The sequence below is a fragment of the Apodemus sylvaticus genome, chromosome 20 (assembly GCF_947179515.1).
Source record: "Apodemus sylvaticus chromosome 20, mApoSyl1.1, whole genome shotgun sequence".
Taxonomy (NCBI): Eukaryota; Metazoa; Chordata; class Mammalia; order Rodentia; family Muridae; genus Apodemus; species Apodemus sylvaticus.
Genome location: NC_067491.1, coordinates 26096469 through 26120047, shown reverse-complemented (window position 1 = coordinate 26120047; position 23579 = coordinate 26096469). Strand labels below are relative to the sequence as shown.

General features: G+C 38.2%; 1 protein-coding gene across 4 annotated transcripts in view; it reads left to right on the top strand.

The window, feature by feature from the left end:
* Positions 1-23579, top strand: part of Ppp1r12a (protein phosphatase 1 regulatory subunit 12A) — a 103492-nt gene that overhangs the window by 67176 nt on the left and 12737 nt on the right. Inside the window, exons 9-19 of one of the 4 annotated variants that reach the window (XM_052166003.1) lie at positions 885-1009; positions 7435-7650; positions 8946-9040; positions 9893-9997; positions 10824-10991; positions 11362-11541; positions 18786-18876; positions 19948-20148; positions 20359-20536; positions 21406-21527; positions 23452-23517. In XM_052166003.1, coding sequence (XP_052021963.1) covers positions 885-1009; positions 7435-7650; positions 8946-9040; positions 9893-9997; positions 10824-10991; positions 11362-11541; positions 18786-18876; positions 19948-20148; positions 20359-20536; positions 21406-21527; positions 23452-23517 — 1547 coding nt within the window. The remainder of the gene's footprint in view (positions 1-884; positions 1010-7434; positions 7651-8945; positions 9041-9892; positions 9998-10823; positions 10992-11361; positions 11542-18785; positions 18877-19947; positions 20149-20358; positions 20537-21405; positions 21528-23451; positions 23518-23579) is intronic. The other 3 variants (XM_052166004.1, XM_052166005.1, XM_052166006.1) reach the window with 3 other exon arrangements.

Sequence of the window (23579 nt, the reverse complement as noted above, 5' to 3'; positions counted from 1 at the left end):
CTGGTTGCACATGAGTTCATTATTTGACCTTGAATGGAACCAGTTAAGATGTTTGACACTTTCCTTCATTGATTGGCTTATCCCCAGTGCCTGTAACAGTGCTGGAAATAGAGGGACAATGGGGAGTTCTTTTAATATCACCCTATTCATTAAGTAGACCATTTCTAGAAAGATGAAATTGTTCATATTTAACTTCAAATTTCTTAGAAGCAAGGAAGTCATATTCTCTGGAATACTTAGCCATATTGACATGACTGTAAGTTAATTGTTGTCAAAAGTATGTTTTTAGATTTCTTGAAATAATGGTCTTCAATAATAGTTACTTGCTCAATACTTAGAAAATTCATGGCTATTATAGGGTTTTTATTTATATTGCTAAGCATTCAAAATTGAAATATGAGTTAAGATTTCATCCTCTAGTTTCATGAGTTAAAGAAGTTAGTTTCTATTTGTACCTTTTATTCTCAAGTGGGTTTTGTTTTGTTTTGTTTTTAAGGTTAATAAAACTTTAGCATACATAGATAAATTTTTAAAAACTCCTTTTAAAACCTGCAGGTTGGGCTGGAAAAGGAGCTCAGCAGATAAAAGTGAGAGTACTAGGATTTAGAGCTTCACAGCCCGTGGTAGAAAAGCCAGGCAGGCATGGTGCTTACTTGGGATGCCAGTCTTCAGGAGGCAGAGGCAGATTCCTGGGGTAAGCTAGCTAGATGAACTGGAGTTGGTAGGCTTTGTGCAAAGTTTGCATGCTGTTGGCTTTGGACCTCTACACATGTGAACATATACTCAAACAATTTTTTAAAACTATTTACAAAAAGTAATAAGAGCCTCAGAAGCCAAATTCCTGTAGAACCTCAACTGGTACCTTTTTGTTTTGTTTTGAATAGATAAGACAAAACCCATGGCTTCTGTAACTAATGCTCACACTTCCAGCACTCAAGCAGCCCCTGCAGCTGTCACAACACCTACTCTGTCTTCCAACCAGGGAACCCCTACATCACCTATTAAAAAGGTAAGCCAACATTTCTGTATTAAATAAACACACGTGTATTCTGATGAAGTTCCATTCGTACTAACTGATTAAAATAGTTATGTTTATAGTTGTTTTCAAAGCATACCATATTTTTCTGCTCTTAATTTGTAATTTCCTCTGGGCCATGGTATAGTGTCGTTTTTGCCTTTTACAATTGATAGTAATTTGATATTATGATGAATAGTTAATAAATGTTAGTTCTTAAAGTATGGCAGGAAATCTAAAGCTTTATAATTTTTAAATTGGTGATTGTGGTAGTTTTTATTTCTATTAGGCTTTTATTTTGAGAAACTTAAGTTTTGTATTCTTCGTCTCTTTTAACTAGAAGTGTATACTGGTAATTTCTCACCCCACAAAGTACAGCACAGAAAGTCAGTGGAGGCCCACAAGTCAGCGGAAAACAATAATCTAGGTTTTTTTTCCCTTCTCATACAGGGTGCCTGGCATGCCTCTGTCAGACCAGTAAAAGCGTGTTAGAAAACTAGCCCTCTCCCCGTGTCAGTTATTTTCAGTTTGGGCAAATCATTGTCTTTTCTACCAAACAGAACAAAGAGATAAAATTACTACTGTACAAGCTGGTTGAGAGGCAGAGCCTAATGCTGTGGAAGGGGCTCCCGAACAGGGCTCTGTTTCCTCTCTCTCCCATCTACACCGAAGCCGGGTGTTCAAGTGCTGCGCTGCCCTTCTCAAGCGCACTCATGAAGAGCTTTTTGCTCTCTTTTCTTTTCTTTCTTACCTTCCAGTCTCTTCCTAAAGGTTTCTCCTCCACAGCCTAACTTAACCTGTAATGAGCTCTGTGCCTCTCTGAATATGTAGAAATTATTTTTCCCCAGAATGTTTAAGAATGTTTTGTAGTCACCATTAAACCTCGTCCTGGCTGTATCAGTGTGTATCTCCTACGTACAAATGTATTATCCCTTGCTTCTGTAGTAAAATAATGGTGCTTAGAAGAGTTAACCTAGATATAGTGCATACTGTACAATCTACATAGTAGTAATTTAATCTGTGCTAATTAATATATATGTGTGTGCACAGGTTTTCCAGATTGTGCTTCAGAGAGTATCTTTTATTGCTGTTTGTGTTTTCAAACGGCACGTCCATGTAGAAATCGGGCGTGGTGTTTGCTGGTTGTATCTGTCTGTTGCATATCTAGCAGTGTTAAGACTGAAGGGATTTGAGACTGACTTTAATCACCACTGTGTTTCTACTTAGTATTGTTGTATACAAATTGTTTAAAATGTGGTTTTAATTTTTTTAATTGTTTCTGTAGGAGTTTTCGTAGTCTGTACAGTCAGTATAATTCTCTCCTAAAACTATGAGATATGGGGCTCAGTAATAAAATATTTGTCCAGGAGTCATGAAACCCTGAATTCAGTCCCCTATCCTAGCAAAAAATAAAACTCAACCTAAGAAAAGCCTTAGAGTGCGCGAGGTGAGGGTGGGATGTGGAACAGTCGGAGAGTGGACCGGGAAGGTGATAAAGTCTGAACTGTAAAAAATAGAAATAAAAATAAAGAATAAGGGGGAGGGGGGCAGAGGAGGAAGGAAGGAAGAAAAAAAGGAAGAAAGGCAGGCCTAAGGAAAAAACATAAATTTTCAGTGCTAGAAATATATGGATGTTACTGGTGCATAGTTGGAACATCAGAAAGCTATTGAAATTAGTTATTTCCTTTACTGTTCTAGAACTCATGTTCTCATGACTACAGTTACATATTTGATATGAAATGCTCTTAAAACTGTTACAGCATTTTGAAGACTGTTGTCATGTTATACCCAGTACTAGCAAAGTTTATCTGAACTATATTTATATTCTATTTTACTTCTAGAACTGTTATGTACTCTTTTAGTGAATACTAAATTTATGTCCCTTTCATTTACCTCTTGATTTATTGTCTTATTAAGATCATAGGTTTATTTCAAGTTCTCATAATAATATCTGGGCAAGAAACCAGCTCTCTTTGGTAATTTGACTCAGTAATTCCTTTCATAAAGTGAAAAAAACTGGCAGTAGACTTGTGTTCAGTTATCTTCTTCTCAAGCGTAGCCTCAGACTTCGATCCTTCTCAGCGGATGCAGAGTCACCAGTTAAGAAGTCTGTGTCTGTGTTAGCTTGATGAAATAGTAATATGATTCCTCTAAGGAAAAAACTTAACCCAAATCTTGTCATGATTCTGTAATTACACATACACATCTACTGCTATAATTTATATATTTGGAAAACCTTTGTTCTCAGATTTCAACCATCATGTGACTTCCTTGAAAATCATACTTTGAGTTCAAATTCTTAAGATTTTATAACCAATTTTGTCAAAACTAAAGACATTAGGTACTCAAAGTTTGAATTATTTTTGCTAATAGAAGATTCTTACAGTATGATATACATATATATCTGTGTGTGTGTATATGTGTATATATATATATATAGCAATATTTAGACTTTAATCTATTTTAATTTGGCATTTAGTGTTTTAACTGTTTTTTTAAGGTTTTACCTATAAACATTAAGAGAAACTTAGTAAATTTAAATTTACTTATGAATGAATTTACATCTTAAAGATGTTCGGCAGAGTTCTAATTTAGGTTTTAAATCAGTATTCAGTTTTTAATACTAACACAGTTATTTTAGGCTGTCCAGCCTTGTCTGTAAGAGCCCAGGCTATGGATTTGTATGCCCTCACTCCAAGAACTAGATCCCAGACGGAAGCAGATTGCATTACATGTCACTTGTATTCTTGTAGTATACAAGGTCAATTTAGCTAAAAATAGATGGTTTCTGTTTTCATGCCTTAAGTTTTAAACCCAAACTAAAGAGGAAAAGCATGTGGATAATACCAAGCTGATAATCTGTGGGGATCTTATGATTGAAACCATCAGCTTGGTCCAGGAGTACAGCCTGGCAACAGGATTTTTTCAATGTACACGATGCTCAGTATTTCACCCTCAGTGCGCACATGCATGCGTGCACACTGAAACTAAACAACAACAAAAAATCAGCTTGGTTTTAGACCTTAAATCATTAGTTAATAATAAATTGGGACTTTCTCTAGTCAAAGTAAGTATTTTGGGGATTCCAGGAACTCAAAATTTCAAGTAAGTGTGAACTATATTTGTCTACTAGGTAGTAAAAATTCAGAATTTTCTCAGAATTGGTTATTCTGGTTCACTGACTACTTAGTTTGCTGAGCAGAACATTAATTCTATGAAGACTGATTTATGCTGTGGGTATATACCATACACAAATGTAAGTGTCCTGGTATAAAAAGCAATGTAAAGGTAAAGAAATTACATTCAGTTTGAAGTAATATAACGAGAGCATTTGAGATAGATTAAGGGATGAATGACCAGCACCTTGCTATCGTTTGTGTAACTTAACAAGAGAAACAATGAGTGCACAGGCATGCTACCTAATAGGGAAAGGAACTGAGAAGTTTAGTGGTATATATATACAGAATAAGCCCGAAAATGGGGGTTAATGATAGAATGCCTTCTTTTCTAGGGTGATAATCTATAACTTATTTCCTCATAAGAAATCCCAGGAAATGTGTGAGCCATGCTGCGAGAGTTCCTTCTCTGTGTAAGGCTACTCTGGCGGTCACTGTCTGAGCACACGTGATGAGGAGGAGATCCTGAGGAATACTGCCCACAGTGATAGGGATGCGATAGAGATACAGCCTTGAGCCCTGAAAGCACACAAGGACATTGAGAGACGTGGTCCCTGGCTTATCGGTAAAGAGAATGCCAAAAGAACCTTAGTGTGACTGCAAATTTTTAAACACTCGGGACATTGAGGAAATAACATTAGTGCTGTTGCTAGAAGGAAATATATGTGATTCATACATGTTAAGTTTAAGGTCCAAGTGCAGTTTTAAGTAGTCTATATAGGTCTGTAAAGGTCAATAAAATAAAAGTCTAGTGCTAGCAAGATGACTCAGTATAGGTAGGTAGGTAGGTGGGTGGGTGGGTAGGTAAGTAGGTGGGTGGGCAGACAGACGGATGGACGGGCAGACAGACAGATGACCTTAAATTAAGAAATTAAAGACTGGTAATTTAAGGGTTGGGCTAGAGTAGAGAATAGGAAATTTTAGAATACGTTTAATAAATTTAATATTTAGCTTGAAAGAGAAAACTACTCTCAATCATCCTTGGCAGAAAAGGAAAAGAGGTCGCACAGAGTACCTGGAAGCAGCCTCTGGGAGTGCTTGAGTGGAAAGAGTAGGCACAGGCAGGTCTCTAGCCAGAAAGACAGAAGTGGTCGGAAGACTAAGAAGGTGGAGATATGGTGTCCTGTCACAAAAGCAAAAGAAGAAAATGTTCAAATAGAGAATTACAGTCAAGTATTCAGTAGATTTCTTCATGTACCAAGTCAAAATGAAAGGTACTTTAACTTATCTGGATCAGGTCTTGGTTCTAAATCCTTGATTATAAAATGGGAGTTAATCAACTGCTAAAATATAGCAATGTCATTTTTAAAATTGATTATTACTGTTCTGGTTGAGTCAAATCTAAAAGAGCAGTGGTAACATTTCAGTGTGTACATGTAGTGTTACATTAAGATAACTCATACAAAGTCATGAGAACGCAGCTTAGAGTAGACAGGAGCAGACATTTTATACATGTTGGCCTCTGTTATACAAGTAAATGTTACCTGCTGTCTGTTTGCTTAGTTACAGTGGAAAAGCATTTCATTTTTCAGGAGATGCAGTTGGAGTAAGGATTCACAAAATATGCCTATTTTACATAGCAAACAAGCAAAAAATGTTTTTAACATTTTTAAATACTTGGGAAAATACGTAATATGCTACTTTCTGACACATTCAAATTTCATTGCCCCTAAATAAATTTTTATTAGAGAATAAGCATGTTTATTCATTTATGATCAATGTTTTATGAAGCCCAAAGTGTAGCTTGGGGTGCATGTGTGTTGCCAAAATGCATAGCTATTTGTGGTCAAGCATATTAGTGCACACTCTTACAATCGAGCAGTAGAGAGGCAGAAATGGGATTGCTGGTCAGAACAGTGCCTGGATTGTGCACTGGGACATGTAGGGAGGACAACGGAGCTTACTAGCTACTCGAGTAAGATCGTGGTGCCTTATGAGAATTCTTGTTACTTGTTTGGCATCCTGAAATAATTCCAGATGCATTTGGGATGTGTGAACTAAGTAGACTGTTGATGAAAATTAATCACAAGATACCAGAAGTATTGTAAGAAGTGGTCCCCTAGCACCGTGGCACTGTAACTGAAGTTCTGGTAACTTCAGTTTGAGCAGATTCTGACCATGCACGCAAAAGATTTTTCTTTTTAATTAACAATGCCTTGTTATATTTAGTTGACATAGTCTCCTCTGAACATTAAAATTCTGGAATTGAAAAGGTGAAGTTGATAAAGTAAATTAATGATAATAACTAATGTATTTTAAGAATGATAACTAATATATTGACGGAAATCCTGGGAAGTAGAATAATTAATGCATAAAAATGTTTTAACTAAAATACAAATTAATGTTTATTAGGAAAAAATAAACAGTAAATTTAAAGTTAGAATATTTTAAAATACTACTAAATTAAGTTTACTTAGAAAATACCACTTATTAAATTTTCACCTAGGGTATGTAAATCACTGAAAATAAAATTTATATGTAGTAATTTTTTCACTCAAGTGCTGTATTGCTCTGTGTGCCATTAACTGGGGAAGAACTTTCTTTATTAGATTCTTCCCAATTACCTCTTGATGAAACTAGGACTTGCTTTAGTGGCTTTCAAAGGTCAGGCCATCACACGGTTGCTAATGTTAGTTTATTATAAAGTTGAAATATAGGGAAAAGTGTGGTTGACTTTTTTTTTCTTTTAACCTCCTTTTCTGTTTTCATACTTTCAGTCTGTATCTCTTGACCTGTCTTATTTTAATTGGCTTTAGTTTGATTTCATTGCTTCTCTCATGCCTGTGGAGTCAGTAGATCCTGCATCATGGAGGCAGGGCTTGCGCAAAACTGGCATTGTGCTGGTGCCCAGTAAGGGCGAAAAATCCATGGTGAGGCATTTCTATGTGCAAGAATGTATATTGGGTTACAACATAACAAGCTTCATATGAGTGCTGGTTCCAAAGATGCATGGTTGAAGTTCTTACAGTGTGCTCATCTTTTCTCTATATCTGCATCATAATTCTCTGTGTGATATGAAGTGTGTAGTGTGTGTTTATAAAGCTAACCTCTAGAAAGGTGGTCTATTTACTCTATAAGGTTTAGATTTTTATATTTTTGCCTTACGACATTAACCTTAGTAAATGTGTTTTCTCCTGAAACTATCACTTAAAATTTTAGACATTATCTATAAATTAATTATTTCCAAACTAAGGAAGGATTGATTTTGATAACTTGGTTTTATCTTTTATGAAATAAAAACAGTTTCCAACATCAACTACAAAAATTTCTCCCAAAGAAGAAGAAAGAAAAGATGAGTCTCCTGCATCCTGGAGGTTAGGACTTAGAAAGACTGGCAGTTATGGTGCCCTGGCTGAAATCACTGCATCTAAAGAAGCCCAGAAGGAGAAAGATACTGCAGGTGTGATCCGGTCAGCTTCAAGTCCGAGGCTCTCGTCCTCTTTGGATAATAAAGAAAAGGTAATAGATATGTTCTAGTAAGCACCATTAGGTCCTGGGTATCAGCTTAACTCACCAACTTTATAATGTAGCATGTTCCTGTCTTGTGAGTGTCTAGCCAGTTATGTTTGCTTAAAACAAGAAATTTGGGGAGAAGACTAAGCTTTTAAAACTTCTTGATATAATTTTAGATTTATTTGTTTGATACATATGAGTGTTTTGCCTGTGTGTATGGATGTGCACCACATGAGTGCCTATACTCACAGAAGCCAGAAGATGATGTTGAATTTCCTGGGACTGGAGTGATAGACAGGTGGTTGTAGGTCCACTGTATGGGAGCTAAGAACCAAATCAGTGCCTCTGCAAGAGCACTGAATGTTTTTAACCACCGAGCCATCTCTCCAGCCCTCCAAATCACGCTTTTTGAATAGAATGTACTACGGAATGAATAGGTTTATTTTATTTATTATTGAATAAGTTTCCCGGAGTTAAGGAACACAATTTTTTTCCTAGCATGTAAGCATGATCACGTTAAATTCAATTATTATTTGCAATTGCCAGGCCAGCTTCTTTTTTTAACAAGTATCTTTGTCTTAATGAGTTTTAACTCTATTTAACTGTATTTTGAAAGAGAGAGTTTATATTGCATCAAGTGGGTACTATCAATTGCTCTCTCACTGAATTGTCTGTGATCGGGCTTCTTAAGTTTTTTTCAATACAGTTTACTTTCTCTTGAGTGTTACCTTTTATTAGACATTCTAATGAGGTTTCTTTTCCACTCACTTTAATGTATTGCTTTCTAATAACTTTATCGCCCTTTTTTCCAAGTATATGGGCAGTGTGGAACTGTCGCTAACATTACATACTCTCAGCCACATATCGAAGTAATACAATTTAGATGATGTCTGTTTAGAATATCTTAATATTTAAAAGCATGAATTGTCATAGTTGTAAACAGCTTATATGACTAAGTGGCTCCTTGTTGAACTGTATTTGAACCTAAAGAAATGTATTTTAACTTATTGCATTAGCTTTATAGAAACCTTAGAAAAAGTCATTAATATAGGCTTTTCTTCCTCTCAGTAAGTAAATGATTTTCTAGTTTTAGCCCGAGGAGCATGCGAGAGAACTGGTTGAGCAGGCTGTTCTTCTGTGCTTTTGTAGGACCTCATTGATTTTTTAGTATTAAGGTTCAGGAACTAAGCTAGGAACATACTGCACAGTAAACTGTGTGGTCATATAAGTATACATCATTTAAAACATTTTCTTCATATTTTCATCACAACGTTTTTCATTCAGAACTTTTCTGTTGTCAGGAGAAAGATAATAAAGGAACAAGACTTGCGTATGTCGCCCCTACAATCCCAAGGCGACTAGCCAGTACGTCTGACATCGAAGAGAAGGAGAACAGGTGAGTGCCGCAGGCAGCAGTGCATCCCTGCAGAGTCTGCAGGGTCAGCATTGCTGTTACTGTGTGAGGACTATAAGTGTGTGGGCGGGCTTTCAGGAAGAGAGAAGGCTCTCCAGAACTGGCAGAACACCAGGTACACAGTCCTGGGGACAAGAACACACGGGCTTAGTTATGTTCCTAAACGGTAAGGAGAGCATTGCTGCTAAGCCAGAGAGAGGGGAAGGCAAAACAATAGGTTCAGACACGTAGAAAAGGGATCCCAGCCAGATGGTAGTAGCGCACATGCCTTTAATCCCAGCACTCAGGAGACAGAGGCAGGTGGATCTCTCTGGGTTCTCAGACAGCCAGAGCTACACAGACAGAGAAACCTTGTATTGAAAAACAAAAAACAAAAAGGGAGGGAAAGAAGGAGGGAAAAGGAGAAGCACTATGCTATGCGTGGTCTCTGTCATGGTTTTGGGGGTTTTTGTTTTTTTATTTAATTAATTTCTTATTTTTTTAGTCTTCAGTGTTAAAGAACTTTTTATTATATTTGTAGTCACGCTTTAGTGTCTAATTATATATCTTCATTTTTTTCAGCTAGCATTTTATACACTGTATATGTTCTCAACATTATTTTTGTCGGCATATATCATGTTTATATGTCTCATGCTGTGAATCGCAGTATTTTGTCTTACAAATAATATGCTTATAAATGCATACTGAGTCCTAGAACTAAAAATTAAAATTACTCCCACTTTTTGGTAAATATCCCAAAGTTTTTCTCATATAGACAATTGTTCACTAGTATGTACCTTTCTTAACCTTCTCCTAAAATCATCTACCAGAATCTGAAGGCTGTTGTTTTCACAGAGAGTCTTCGAGTTTGCGAACAAGTAGTTCTTACACAAGAAGAAAATGGGAAGATGATCTTAAAAAAAATAGTTCAATCAATGAAGGATCCACTTACCATAGAAGGTATGATGTACTTTATAAGTGGCTTCTCTTGTTCTTATAACGATAGCACTTGATTTAATATCAGTTATGCAAATCTCTTTGAAACTATTACATCTTTTTTGTGTGCTAAGTTTAATTTAGAGACACGGTAAATATAAAGATGGTGTGGATTTACTCTTAACTTATCCTCTGCATATATATTTAATTAAACTTGGTATATTATGAAATGTCTTTTAACACTTTTAAAGGAACTTCTTATGATTGACTAAATCATCTGAAATGGATTATTATCAGAATTGATTTAGCCGTTGTCTCTGATCTGGAACATTTGTTTGGACTAGAACTCAGCTATGAAAGCACATCTGTTTAGAATCCTGTGCTGTTATAGTAGAGACTAGGAGACATTTACTACAGTTCTCTGCGGAAAGCAAGAAGAGTAAGATGAGCACATACACCATAGACAAAGGTTACTCCTGAGGAGTACTCCATTGTGAGTTAAAACATTTCCGATGGGCTGTATGCCTTATTTTCCTTGAATGAATCCACTCCACAGTTTTTGTTTGGACCAGCCTAGCATGACCATTTTTGGGCTAGCATATTCTGAAAATGTTCAGTGTTGACTTTTACTGAAGGCTTTGAGAGGAGGAGGCATAAAATTCTACACCATCAAATCAGTAAAATTAATCTATACTTTAGCAAGTTGTAGATCAACTCTTGGTGCTGGAGCTGGTGGTCTGATTAGGAACACAGTTTGTTTTCTACTGTGTGCAATTGTGTGATATCTAAGATAGTGAATGTAGACTGCACATCCAGACACACCCTCTATAGAAATGCCTCTTTCCTTTAGTTGCTCCTTTGGTAGAAGACAAGATGATTTGATTAGTTGTAGTGTTCCAAGCACCACATCAACACCAACAGTTACCTCTGCAGCTGGGCTTCAGAAAAGCCTTCCTTCCAGCACAAGCACTACTGCAAAGACTCCCCTGGGCTCTTCCTCCGCAGGCACACAGAGCAGGTGAGTCACAGAGACGTCCCGTGTCCAGGTCTCCTGTGTGCTTATGTGCGTGCATGCATCGTTGTGTAGACGAATGTGGGCTCTGGATTTTTTTATTTACCGTGTCAAAATTACTCTTAAGCAAAAATTGGTTCCAGAAAAGCAAGCAATTATGCATGTCTGGGGAAAAAAAAAATCTTAAGATCTTAAGTCATGTTGCTTAAAATAAAAATTTATTTCTTTGGCAGCTCTGCATGAGCTGTTTGATTACTAATCTTGTGTTTTTAAAAAATCCATCCCTGTGGTCACATGTTTTCAGCTTCTAGAAATTGCTTTCGTTGTTTAGCTGTTTTCCTTTTCTCTTTTTGTGTTGCTGCTTATGATGCTATAGTACCTCAAATCGTTTGTGGGCTGAGGATAGTACTGAGAAAGAAAAGGACAGTGCTCCTACCGCAGTGACCATTCCTGTTGCTCCAACTGTTGTAAATGCTGCAGCTTCTTCTACCACAACCCTGACTACAACTACTGCTGGCACTGTTTCCTCCACATCAGAGGTCAGGGAGAGACGCAGGTGTGTACAGGTGCTCACAGTACTAGTTCTGCTGATATGCTTGTCCAGTTTCTGGGATTTTGTGTTCTTTGCTTGTTTGTTTTGTTATTCTCAGAAATGTGATATGTATTAGTAACTACTTTTCTGTTGCTGTGCTAAAATACTATGACCAAGGCAACTTATAGAAGGGGGTGGGCTGAAGAGATGGCTCAGCAGTTAAGAGCACTGACTGCTCTTCCAGAGGTCCTGAGTTCAATTCCCAGCAACCACATGGTGACTCACAACCATCTGTACAGTGTACTCATATACAAAAAAAAATAAATAAATAAATAAATAATTCTTTTTTTAAAAAAAGAAGGGATTTTGCTTATAGTTTCAGAGGGTTACAGTCCATAATGTCGGGGTGAAGGCAGCAGGTAGAGTGGGATGCTGAGAGCTCCCCACATCTTGAATTGCAGCACGAGAAAGGAAGAGCTGGGAATGGCAGGTGGCTTTAGTATCCCAGCGCTTTAGTATCTATCACCAGTGACCTGCTTCCTCCAACAAGGTCACACTTGCAAAGCCCCCTCAAGCAGCTCTACCAAGTGGGGACTGAGTGTTAAAGTATATGATCCTAAGGGGCATTCTCATTCAGACCACCACAATGACCATTTCTCTTAACAGGCTAATAAATGAAATACCTTGTATTGGCTTTTTCCTAGTTAAAGGACACAGCTAGCAGTTATTAGCTGTTAGGCATGTTAGTTATCTCTGAAAGAATTGATGTTTGAGGCAATCAAAGGCAAAGCCAGACAACTGACTGCATAGCTGTTAGCATCTTAGTGTTACTTGAAATTGTGTGTGTGTGTTGACTTAAAGGTACTTGGGAGAAATTATATATATACAACATATCTAGATTAATTGTTCTTGTTACAAAGGAAATAGATATATTTTAAACAGTTTTGTCATTAATTTTCATTATAAGATTTATGGGCTGGTAAAGCCGTTGTTCCACATCCCAGTCCCAGGCTCACTCTTTCGTCTCCCCCCTCTTCCCAGTTCTTCCCCCTCCATCTCCTTACTTCTCCCTCCTCATCCTTCCTTTAGCTTCCTTCCTCTTTTTCCTCTTCAAGGGGCTTCCATCTACCTCTGAGTTACACTGGAGACACATGTGTCTTAATTACTATAAATCAGCATTTCTTCTTCGGTATGGAAAGAAAGGTCCTTACTACACAGACTTTTTAACTTCCAGAATCCATTTTATCTTTGAGATTCCATGCTTTTGATTAAACAAAAATCTCAGTGACAAATGTAGTGTAATGAATACCCCTTCAAATCAGAAATTGTTTCAGAATCCAATGTGATTCTCTCCTCCCATTTTTCCTTTCCCCCTCAGTGCTAGGCTCAAAACCAGTGCCTTGTGTATTCTATGACAGCTCTAGCACTCGAACTGATTCTTATGTCAGGTTTATTGATTGCATTTAAGAAAAGAATTGAGGAGAGTATGGCTTTTAAAATTAGTCTTAAGTTTAGTGGCGATACTAAGATTAAAAAATAAATCTTTAATAAATTGTTACATACAACAGATTATTCTAATAGCATAAGAAAAAATGTATATCCTTTTTCTGTCAGAACTGTAAACAGTCTCTTTATTACTTAAAACCTCACAGTTTTGCCTTTTAAAAGGGGCTTTAAGAGTGGTCTGGGTATAACATCATCATCACTAGGGTAGAATCGTCAGCTGAGACATAGAAGTAAAACCAGACTCCTTCATAGAGAATTTGCAGAGCCCATCACACTCTGGTTTTCCAGGTTTTTCCATTTAGTTTTCAGAACCTTCATCTTAGTTCCCATGTTTTCTGCTGCCTGGCAATCCTGTCTGCCTTCAGGGCCTAAGCCAATCTCTTCCTGGATTTCTTGTGTGTCTCTGGGTATTGGCACTAGTTACCCCTTAGCTACAGAAATATGATGACAGATGAAGACCCAGTGACATCTGTTTCAGTGGTAGAGATGAGCTCTGGAGAGGTGCACAGGTCATTAACACCACGTTGAACACTGGCTTCGCCCTGTATTCCCCGTGCCGTTCTTTCAGATGTTTGTAAGAGTCAGCACACATAACAGTTCCCTTCACTGTGCCTGCCCTGCTGTACCTGTAGTCTCCTAGTTGCAGAGCTGCCGATTTCTCCAGCTTCTTTTCCTCTTGCCTGTGCTTAAATTCCATTCCCAAGGTGGTGCCTTACCCAGCTGTGGGCTGGGGAAGATGCATCTGGTTGCTCTCACAGAAATGACAGGAGACAATAGCAGGCTGGTATTTAGCCTTGCACCCTCTTTGATGTAAGCTCCTAGCTGTTACATTTCTGAGACACCTTCCTAGTGAAGGCTGGCTCGGAAATGAATCTCCTGAAGGTCTTCCATGGTTATGTGTTTTGACTTTGTTTCTGTTTCATATTTCTAGAGAGTCTGTCCTGTTTCAGTAATACCTAAAGTAATTTTAGTGTTTGGACTTTCTTCCACATGAAATAGTTAACTGGTGGTTATCTATCAGTGAATCTGAAATACCTATAATTATTTATTTGTCTTAAAATATATTGGGCAGGGCTAGGAGTTTGCTAGCAAGTGTGCAGTCCTAAGGTTGGTGATCAGTGCTAGGAAAAAAAAGAATAATATACTGTGGCTGAAAACAATTAAATGTATGTATCTGATTAGGTACTTTAAGATTGAATGTGAAGTTATGTAGTTATTCAAATTGTCCTAGTTGATCAGGATTGGATCTAATTTCTCCTTCCCTTTTTTTAGTTAACAATTCCAGTGGCTTAATTTTGTGTTAATTTGTTTGTGGGTGTGTGGGTGGGTGTCTCTGTGGTGTCTGTAGTGCATACATCCTTGTGCACATATACCTTCCTGCATGCTTTCTTAACAGAGCTTTCAGCGAACACATGCTGTCTTCCAAGATCTGCTTCTCTCAGCCCTTAATGCTGGAGTTATAAGCATGTGGACTCATGCCCAGATTTTATGTGGGAGCCAAGGATTTGACCTCTAACCCTCATGCTTACACATCAAGTTTTCTAGTTACAGCCCCCTGATAGATAAATGTTTGTTTAAAAGTAGAAAAAAAAACTAACAACAAATGGTAGACTATAATAGCAGATTATTTCAGAGTAAGTGCTTGTTATTTACAGTAATTTTAAATGCACAGAAACTCCTTACAAATAATACTGTATTTACATGGAACCATTGCTTTATATAGTTATTCTCTTCCACTGTCTTTTTATATTTCCTCCAAGCTAGACAAGGTGGATCATGCCTGTAATCCCAGCACTCAGGAGACTGAGACAGAAAAGCCACAAGATTAAGGCCAGTCTGGACTACAGAGAAAAACTCTTAAAAGAAAACAAAACAAAATGTATTTTCTGTGAAAGGAGAAAAGCTAAATGTGAAATAAGAAGGCTCTTACTCAGTTTTTAAAATATATAATATGGTTGACCAATTAAAATAACTAGTATTTTGGTGAGATTTGGTAAGAAAGTATTCTTCGGTAAGGACTAGAGAAATGGCTCAGCAGTTAAGAGCACTGGCTGTTCTTCCAGAGGACCCACTGTCAATTCCTACCACCCACATGGCAGCTTACACTTGTCTGTAACTCCAGTTCCAGGGCTTTTGACACCCTCACACAGACATATATATAGACAAAACACCAATGAACATAAGTTAAAAAATAAAAATTAAATAATAATAATTCTTTTGTGAAATACTTAAGTTACAGAAGAAATGTTCCTCCAGATGTAGTGCTGCTGTGACACAGGATTTTAACAATATCATGGTAAAAAAAAAAATCACAAGAATATAGGTGCTAAAAGGAGGTAAAACAAAAAACAGTGCATCTTTATGACCAAGATGTGACACTTAACCAGATGAGGATGCACAATATTTCTTGAAACGAAGCTTTCTTAGGGTTTCTGTTGGTGTGACAAACACCATGGCCAAAAGCAGTATAGGGAGGGAAAGAGTGATTTCAGCGTAGACTTGTCATCCACTCACAGTCCAGGGAAGTCAGAGCAGGAACTCAGGGAGGACCTGGGGCAGGAGCTAATGCAGAGGCCATGGAGGGTACTGCGTATGAGCCTGCTTTCCTATAGAACCCACAACCTGCGCCCACAGTGAGCTTGGCATCTCGGCATCAGTCATCAGTGGAGAAAATGCACTACAGGGTTACCCACGGCCCAATCTGTTGGGGGCATTTTCTCAACTGAACTTCCCCTCTCCAGATAACTCAAACTTGTGTCAAGTTGACAAAACAAACCAACACAAAGACCATAAAAGCAGCCTAAGTCAAAATGATTGCTGTGGTACAATTGTGCACTTTTGTAAGTGTGCTAACTGTCCCATTGAAGGAAAAAATTACCATATTTGACCTTTCCTGACTGACTTGCTCTCAGTTGCTGTAATCACAGAGAAGCAACAAGAAAGCAGTCCTCACATCCTGGTTCAAACTAAGTTTCGCCTAACTGCCAAGATTGAAAGCCACTGATAAGGAATAAATTTGTCATCTGCCAGTACTTATCTGAGAAAACAGATGCTAAGAACAATCAAAGTGCACAGATTCTAGTCTTAGCAGACTTCAGAAACTATCAGAAATATGGACAGTAATGAATACATTCCCAATGTTTGAAAGGAATTGAAGCTCTCTAAAGGATTTAGAAAAAACAAAGCACTGCAGACTCTGAGTCTGCACTACTAGATTCTCTGAGTTAAAGGGCTTGCAGAAGAGAGACAGCTGGATAAAGCTCATAGCTGACAGCAGAGCTCATGAAAGACTGAGTAACAAGCCTCCATGAGCAGGAAAGCTGACAGCCCTTCTACAGAGGAGTACTCCAGTAAAAAAATTGGCTAGACCACTAACTGACCTTGGAGAGCACAGCGGGGTGCACCAAACCTTACAGAGAAAGCAGAGGATTCGGTAATGTTTCAGACAGAGGCGAGTTCAGTGACTAAAGTGTTCATGATTGAACCACCCCAAGTAATCCTGCTTACTAGAGGCAAAGCTTCCTCTCCTTTTGAAGTTATTAGGGCTTTGTTCAAAATGTGAACAAAACCATGATTTCTACTCAGAGTATAAATAATAATAGGACTGTGAAGAGTGTCCCCAAGTCAGTAAAGACATTCTGACATTTACAGTAAAGACTTGAGTTTAAACGTCTGCACAAGTCATTTGAGACTATTACAGAAAGCAAAACAGGCCAAAATGGATGGCGTAAGGGATTTGGAGTCAGGTTTGTGTAAGAAGATGTACTTAAGGATATTTTAGGTATAGAAAAGATAAAATCTCCCAGGTTTTTTTGTTTGTTGTTTTTTTGTTTGTTTTGGTTCAGTTGTTTAAGACAGGCTCTCTCTGTGTAGCCCTGTAGACCAGGCAGGTCCCAAACTCACAGAGAAATGCTCGCCTCTGCCTCGCAGGTGCTGGGAGTAAAAACATGTGCTGTTGTGTGCCCAGCCCCTTCCCTCCTTTTTTTATATAATAAAAAATAATAGAACTTGGCTCATTTAGTGGGCAGTACTAGTAAGTGGACTTGGTGGCCACTAGAGAAGTAAGGTGGATTGAGTTGATTCTTAGAGGTTAGAGTCATTCTCTCCATTTCTGTGAACTGCCTGTGCCAATGAAATGCTTGTATCTCTTATCTCTTTAAAAATAAAACAATCTTCACGCTTTTCATTTCTTCTTTAAAATTAAGTTACATTATGATAGCACCTGCGCTGCCAAGGTACCGAGTATCAGGCGTAGGCCTTGGGGAGTTAACAGAAAACAGAGACTTGGGTCATTCTGTAGGGAGAACGCCAAAGCTTTACTCAGAGACCAGCAATATATACTAGAGGCCAGAGAAGAAAACAGGAAAAAACAATCATGAAAATTCAGAGCTTCTGGGCTAATTAATATCCACTTATCAGTGACTGCATCCCATGTGTGTTCTTTTGTGATTGGGTTACCTCACTTAGGGTGATATTTTCCAGTTCCAATCATTTGCCCAAGAATTTCATGAATTCGTTGTTTTTAATTGCTGAGTAGTACTCCATTGTGTATATATACCACCTTTTCTGTATCCATTCCTCCATTGAAGGACATCTGGGTTCTTTCCAGCTTCTGGCTATTATAAATAAGGCTGCTATGAACATAGTGGAGCATGTGTCCTTATTGCATGCTGGGGAATCCTCTGGCCCAGGAGAGGTATAGCAGGGTCCTCCAAGTGTCATGTCTAGTAGCTCTGAATTCTCAAGACACAGTTAGCATATCAAATGATACCCAAGAAGAGGGAAAGAAAGAGAAGGCTCTGGTTCTGAAAAGAGTTGATCCAGCATTGTAGGGGAGTACCAGGACAGGGAAATGGGAAGGGGGTGATTGGGAAATGAGGGGTGGGGAAAGAGGGCTTATGAGCTGATGGTGAGGGGGAAAGGGGGATGCATTCGGAATGTAAACAAAGAATATAGAAAAATTTAAAAAAAAAAAATAAAAGCAATCATAGCAATAGGTCAGGCACCAGGGAGGTCCCTACCACACTGGGTAGGAAAACAGGAATCAAATTAAGCCTTAGGATGTTTTGCAGGATATTTCCTGTGCAAAACAGCTCAGCTTGGGGAGTGGAGCTAAGCTCACCGATGCCCAACAAAATTATTTTTAAAATTAAGACCGGCCAGGCGGTGGTGACGCACGCCTTTAATCTCAGCACTTGGGAGGCAGAGGCAGGCAGATTTCTGAGTTTGAGGACAGCCTGGTCTACAAAGTGAGTTCCAGGACAGCCAGGGCTATACAGAGAAACCCTGTCTGGAAAAAACAAAAATGAAAAAACAAAATTAAGAGCATTAACTATAGAAAGGAGGAAATCAACATGCTATACTGAGTATAACTGGTTCATGTCCACAGAGAAAGGTCATGGGCTGAAAGCTTACTCAGTGGTTGGGAGCACTTGTTCTTGTGGGCCCAGTTGCACCCACATGGTGGTTCATAGCCCTCTATAATGCCACTCCCAGGGGGACCCAATGGTCATTGTGAGCATCAGGCAGGCAAGTAGTACAGACATCCGTATAGATAATGCACCCATACACAAAATAAAAATTATAAGTAAGAGTGGTCATACTGCATTAGTGAGTTTCAAAGCCAGGTACAAACATTTTCTGAAGATTGTTTTTTAACCTGTTAAACACTATGCTTGCTTGTTTTAATCACAAACATTGATAAGTATTCCTACTCATAAATATTGACTCTCCAGCTAACAATTTTTTATTTATTACTGTAGGTCATACCTCACTCCTGTTAGGGACGAAGAGTCTGAATCCCAAAGAAAAGCAAGATCTAGACAAGCAAGACAGTCTAGACGGTCTACACAGGTATATCTAATGTGTATGATATAAAGAACTACATTCTTATTACATGAGTTGTTCATTTTACTCTGTGGGAAAAAAATCAGAAGAGATAAGGATGATATGGCAATCCTTCCATAGCTTTTGAGTCTGAGGTTATAGTTTTGGTATCACATTACATGTAGTTAGTATTTTTTGTCTTCTTTGAATGTTGTTTTGGTTTTTTTTTTTAATCCCCTATTCCTAATTTGTTTTTTGGCACAGCATATTAATAAGTATTAATATGAAGTAATTATGATATCTTTTTTTTTTTTTTTTTTTTTGGTTTTCGAGACAAGGTTTCCATGTAGCTCTGGCTATACTGGAACTCACTCTGTAGACAAGTTTGGCCTCTAACTCTAAGATTCCCCTGCCTCTGCCTCCCAAGTGCTGGGATTAAAGACGTGTACCACACCCAGCCATGTGGTACCTTATGATTATTAAAGTCTTATGACTGTGTAGAGATGAAGGGGTGGAGAAGGGGCCTAGTGCTCAGTATAGAAAGCAGCAGATGGGCAGAGGGAAGAAGAGTCTCCAACTAGTTACTCACCTCCCCCTCATCGTTCTGATTCTGAGAGCTGCCTTTCCTACTGATGAGGAACTCCATAGCATGCAGTCAGCTGCGTGAGCCTTGCCGTCATTTGCCTGTCCTGTCAAAGCCTTATGCTTGTTGGGCCTTTAAGCTCCTTTCCCATCTCGCTTGTTCTCGGGATCTAACCTAAAGGCATTACTTACTTACTGAAGATTTTTGTCAAGCCTCAAGTTAGTGTCTGAAAATGAATATGTATAGTGTATTATATAAATTGTATAGATTGACTCTTCCTCTTCTAAAATTAGACACATATATTCAGATTTTTCCATCTTTCTTACTATTTTGTTAGTTTTTAAATACAGATTCTTACGTAGAGTTACAACTTTCCCAATTCCTATCATTACTGTGACTCATAAAATGAATGTGATTCACTATAAATTGCATTCATATTTCATGTACCTACTTGTAAAGTATTTTTTTAAATGACCATTAATGTGTATCACAATTTATGCCTCTCTGGTGTGCAGGGGGTAACGCTGACTGATCTTCAGGAAGCTGAAAAAACAATAGGAAGAAGTCGTTCTACAAGAACCAGAGAACAAGAAAACGAAGAGAAAGAAAAAGAAGAAAAGGAAAAACAGGATAAAGAGAAACAAGAAGAAAAGAAGGAGTCAGAAACATCTAGAGAAGATGAATATAAACAAAAGTATTCTAGAACATATGATGAGGTAATGCTGTGGGCAGCCCGGCTGGTCAGGCTCTGAGTGGCTCTCAGCGGCTGACAGAGCTGAGGTGTGTGGCCTAGTGAGCAGTCCAGTGTGCATGAGAGGCGTGGCTGGAGTCACGGCTTTGCCATGATGAAAACAGTGCTTGTTCTTTGAAATCAGTTTGTGTTTTATATGTCTTTAATATTTCAAATGGGTTTTAATGCTCCCCAGACTTACGCACGTTACAGACCAGTGTCAACTTCGAGTTCCAGCACGCCGTCATCATCGTCGTCCTCACTTTCTACTCTCGGCAGCTCGCTCTATGCCTCAAGTCAGCTCAACAGGCCAAACAGTCTCGTAGGCATAACCTCTGCCTACTCCCGGGGACTTGCCAAGGAGAGCGAGAGAGGTAAGGAATCGTCCTGGGAGCAGACTCCCTAATTAGTAGTGCAGCTAAAGAGCGTCTGAAGCTGACACACTGCGCGGAAAGGGTGTGCGGTCACTAATGTTCTGCATGCGTCTGCATTGTGAGCACATTCAAAGGCCCTTATAATCTTGTAGTGCAGAAGCCAGTTACAGGTAAAACAACAGATCTTAAGACTAACATGTTTATATTGATTTGCTTTGAATGAAAGGTAGATAATTTTCAGAAGAAAGGGTCTGCCTTTAGGATGAAGTGAAGTGCTAGAAGACACGGTGGAGGCTGCTGCCAAGTCCCATCGTGCGCGTCTGTGTGCTTTCTCCCTCGCCTGGGAGAGCTGCGGGTAACTTGCCATCATCACAGATTAATGACAAGCCTGTCCTGCCCATCAGCTAATCAGCCATTTTCTACACAGCAAATCTAGGGATGGTTTTGTTTTGGACAGCAAGAATGTAGAGATAATTCATTCTCATGATCATTAAAAGTGTGTCATAATGGCAGATTGAAATGCAAGTTTATACCAAATATACATATAGGAGTACTGATGGGGACAAACATTATTTTAATTGAAGAAATCTAAGCTCTACAAAACAGGCTAACAAAATTAGAGTACTATTTATTCTGTACATGCTGGGGGGGGGGGGGGAGCATGTGTGTGTAAGTACGATGACACACCTGCAGAGGTCAGAAGATGCCTTGTCAGAATCTGTTCTTCCACTGTGTGGGTCCCCTGGCTGGGCAGAAATTGTATTTGCCCACTGAAGTATCTAACTGCCTTTAGAATTGATCTGACATATGCTTGTAAAAACACTGTCAGGATAAATTGCAATCATGTGGTTTGTGTAATCCATAAATAGAGGGAGAGAAAAAAGAAGAAGAGAAAGAAGGGGAAGATAAGTCACAGTCTAAATCAATCAGAGAACGACGGCGACCCAGAGAAAAACGACGGTCTACCGGAGTCTCCTTCTGGACACAAGATGTGAGGCCCTCTTAGAAACACTACCCTCCCAGAAGTACTTGCTCATAATTCCTTACATCTCTGAGAGGATAAATGGTTTACATCATCAGTCTATTAAATATTAAAATGCTTTATAAACACAGTCACCAAATAGGTAGATGTGTGTGTGTGTGTGTGTGTATGTGTGTGTGTTTACTATCTGAGTCAGAAATTCTGTTCGAATTTTGGAATAATTCCAATGGCTATTGGTCATGGTATACACACTATTTTAAATGCTAGTAGCCCCTTCAAAGAAAGATGCTTTACATGTTGCTCATTTGACCTCATTTTCATATTATAAGTGTATTGTATTATAAGTGTACATAAAAGAGCCCGTTTGCATCAAACGATGCACGGTTACAACAGTCCTGTGAAAAGGAAAAGTTTTCAGCCTAGGGTTATAGGCTAGGGTCCATCACTGCCCAGCATGTGCAAAGCTGAAGGCTTAATTCCCAGTGCCATGAGTAACTCTACTTCTTTTTCTAGATCTCAGATTATAACCCCAATATGTCTGTTTATTAACAAGTGGAAGAATGTCAGGTGGCACTGTTAATGTGTAAACATTTATATTTTAATATAACAGTTTTAAGGGAACAAAATTATTTTTATATTTTTAAATGTAGCCTCTTGGTAGTTTTTAGTAATTTCTTTACACAGCTGAGGGTCAAATAATGCATTCTAGGCAAATAAGTGCTTTGTTATTGATATAGAGTCTTAATCCAAAAATGATGTTTATCTAGAAACATAATTAGTAAGTGTATAGTTTCGTGATAGCATAAAATGGCAGTACAAAGTCATATTTTCTCTCAGTTTTTAATCATCCTTGTAGGGCATTTGAGCATACAATTGTATTATGTTCTTGAAGTACATTTATACTGTTATATCTAGCAGTACATTTATTTTCATTGCTATAAAAAATGCTGATCTCTAAACTGCATACATTCCTCCTTGAAGGCAGGTCATCCAGCTGTTGAACTAACCCACATTTCTCCATATGTTGCTCTTACACTTAACAAAGTCTACTTTTTGTGGGGGCTGCAGAGGGTTGGTTTTTTGGTTTTTTTTTTTTTTTTTGAGACCAAGTTTTCCTGTGTGGCCCGGGCTGACCTGGAACTCAGACTGTAGACCAGGCTGACCTCAAACTCAGAGATCCGCCTGCTTCTGCCTCCTAGATGCTGGGATTAAAGTGCGCCAGCACCGCCCGGCTTTGGAATATAACTTCCCAACCGTTGTTTTCAGTTTACTTTTCCTATAAACAACACATCCCAGCCAACTTTTTTTTAATCTTTTAATTTCAGGGCTTAGTTATTGTCATTATATTGACAGTAAGATTACATGTAGTACACATTGGCATATACAATTTAAAATACAAGGAGCTATACACGAAGACAATAATCAAGTATGTATGTGGCTGATTTTGATTTTTTTTTGTTTTTGCTTTTATTTGAAAAAACTTAGAATATCTTGCTAGAACTTAAGGTTCATAAAATCAAAAATAAAGATTTAGGAAATTATATACATTTATCCTAAAGAACCCTTATATCAAAACTTTAACTTACAGCTTCTGAAGTATAGGCAGAAACTCTTAAAAAGTAGATTAAAAGTTAAAAAAAAAAAAGTTTTGAAAGCTGGGTGATAATACCTAAGTGATAATGAATGGTAAGGAGCCAACAAGGAAAAAAGCAAATTATTTTGTGTCCTTTAAAACTTCTAATTAATTTAAAATAATTTTAATTTAAAGATTTTAATATAGAAAGGTTTGAATACACATAAATGCTCCATGGCATATTTTTACATAGAATCATCTTAAATTCCAAAAATTAAAAAAAAAAACAAAACAAAAAAAAAAAAAAAACAAGCGTTTGATGTGACTGTTTTTGTAACCTGACCTGACAATGTGTTTTAGAGTGATGAAAATGAACAAGAGCGGCAGTCGGACACTGAGGACAGCTCCAGCAAGAGGGACACGCAGGTGAGCGGCTGGCGTGCGTGCGGGCGGGCGTGCGTGCGTGCGTGCGTGCGTGCAGCTGTGGG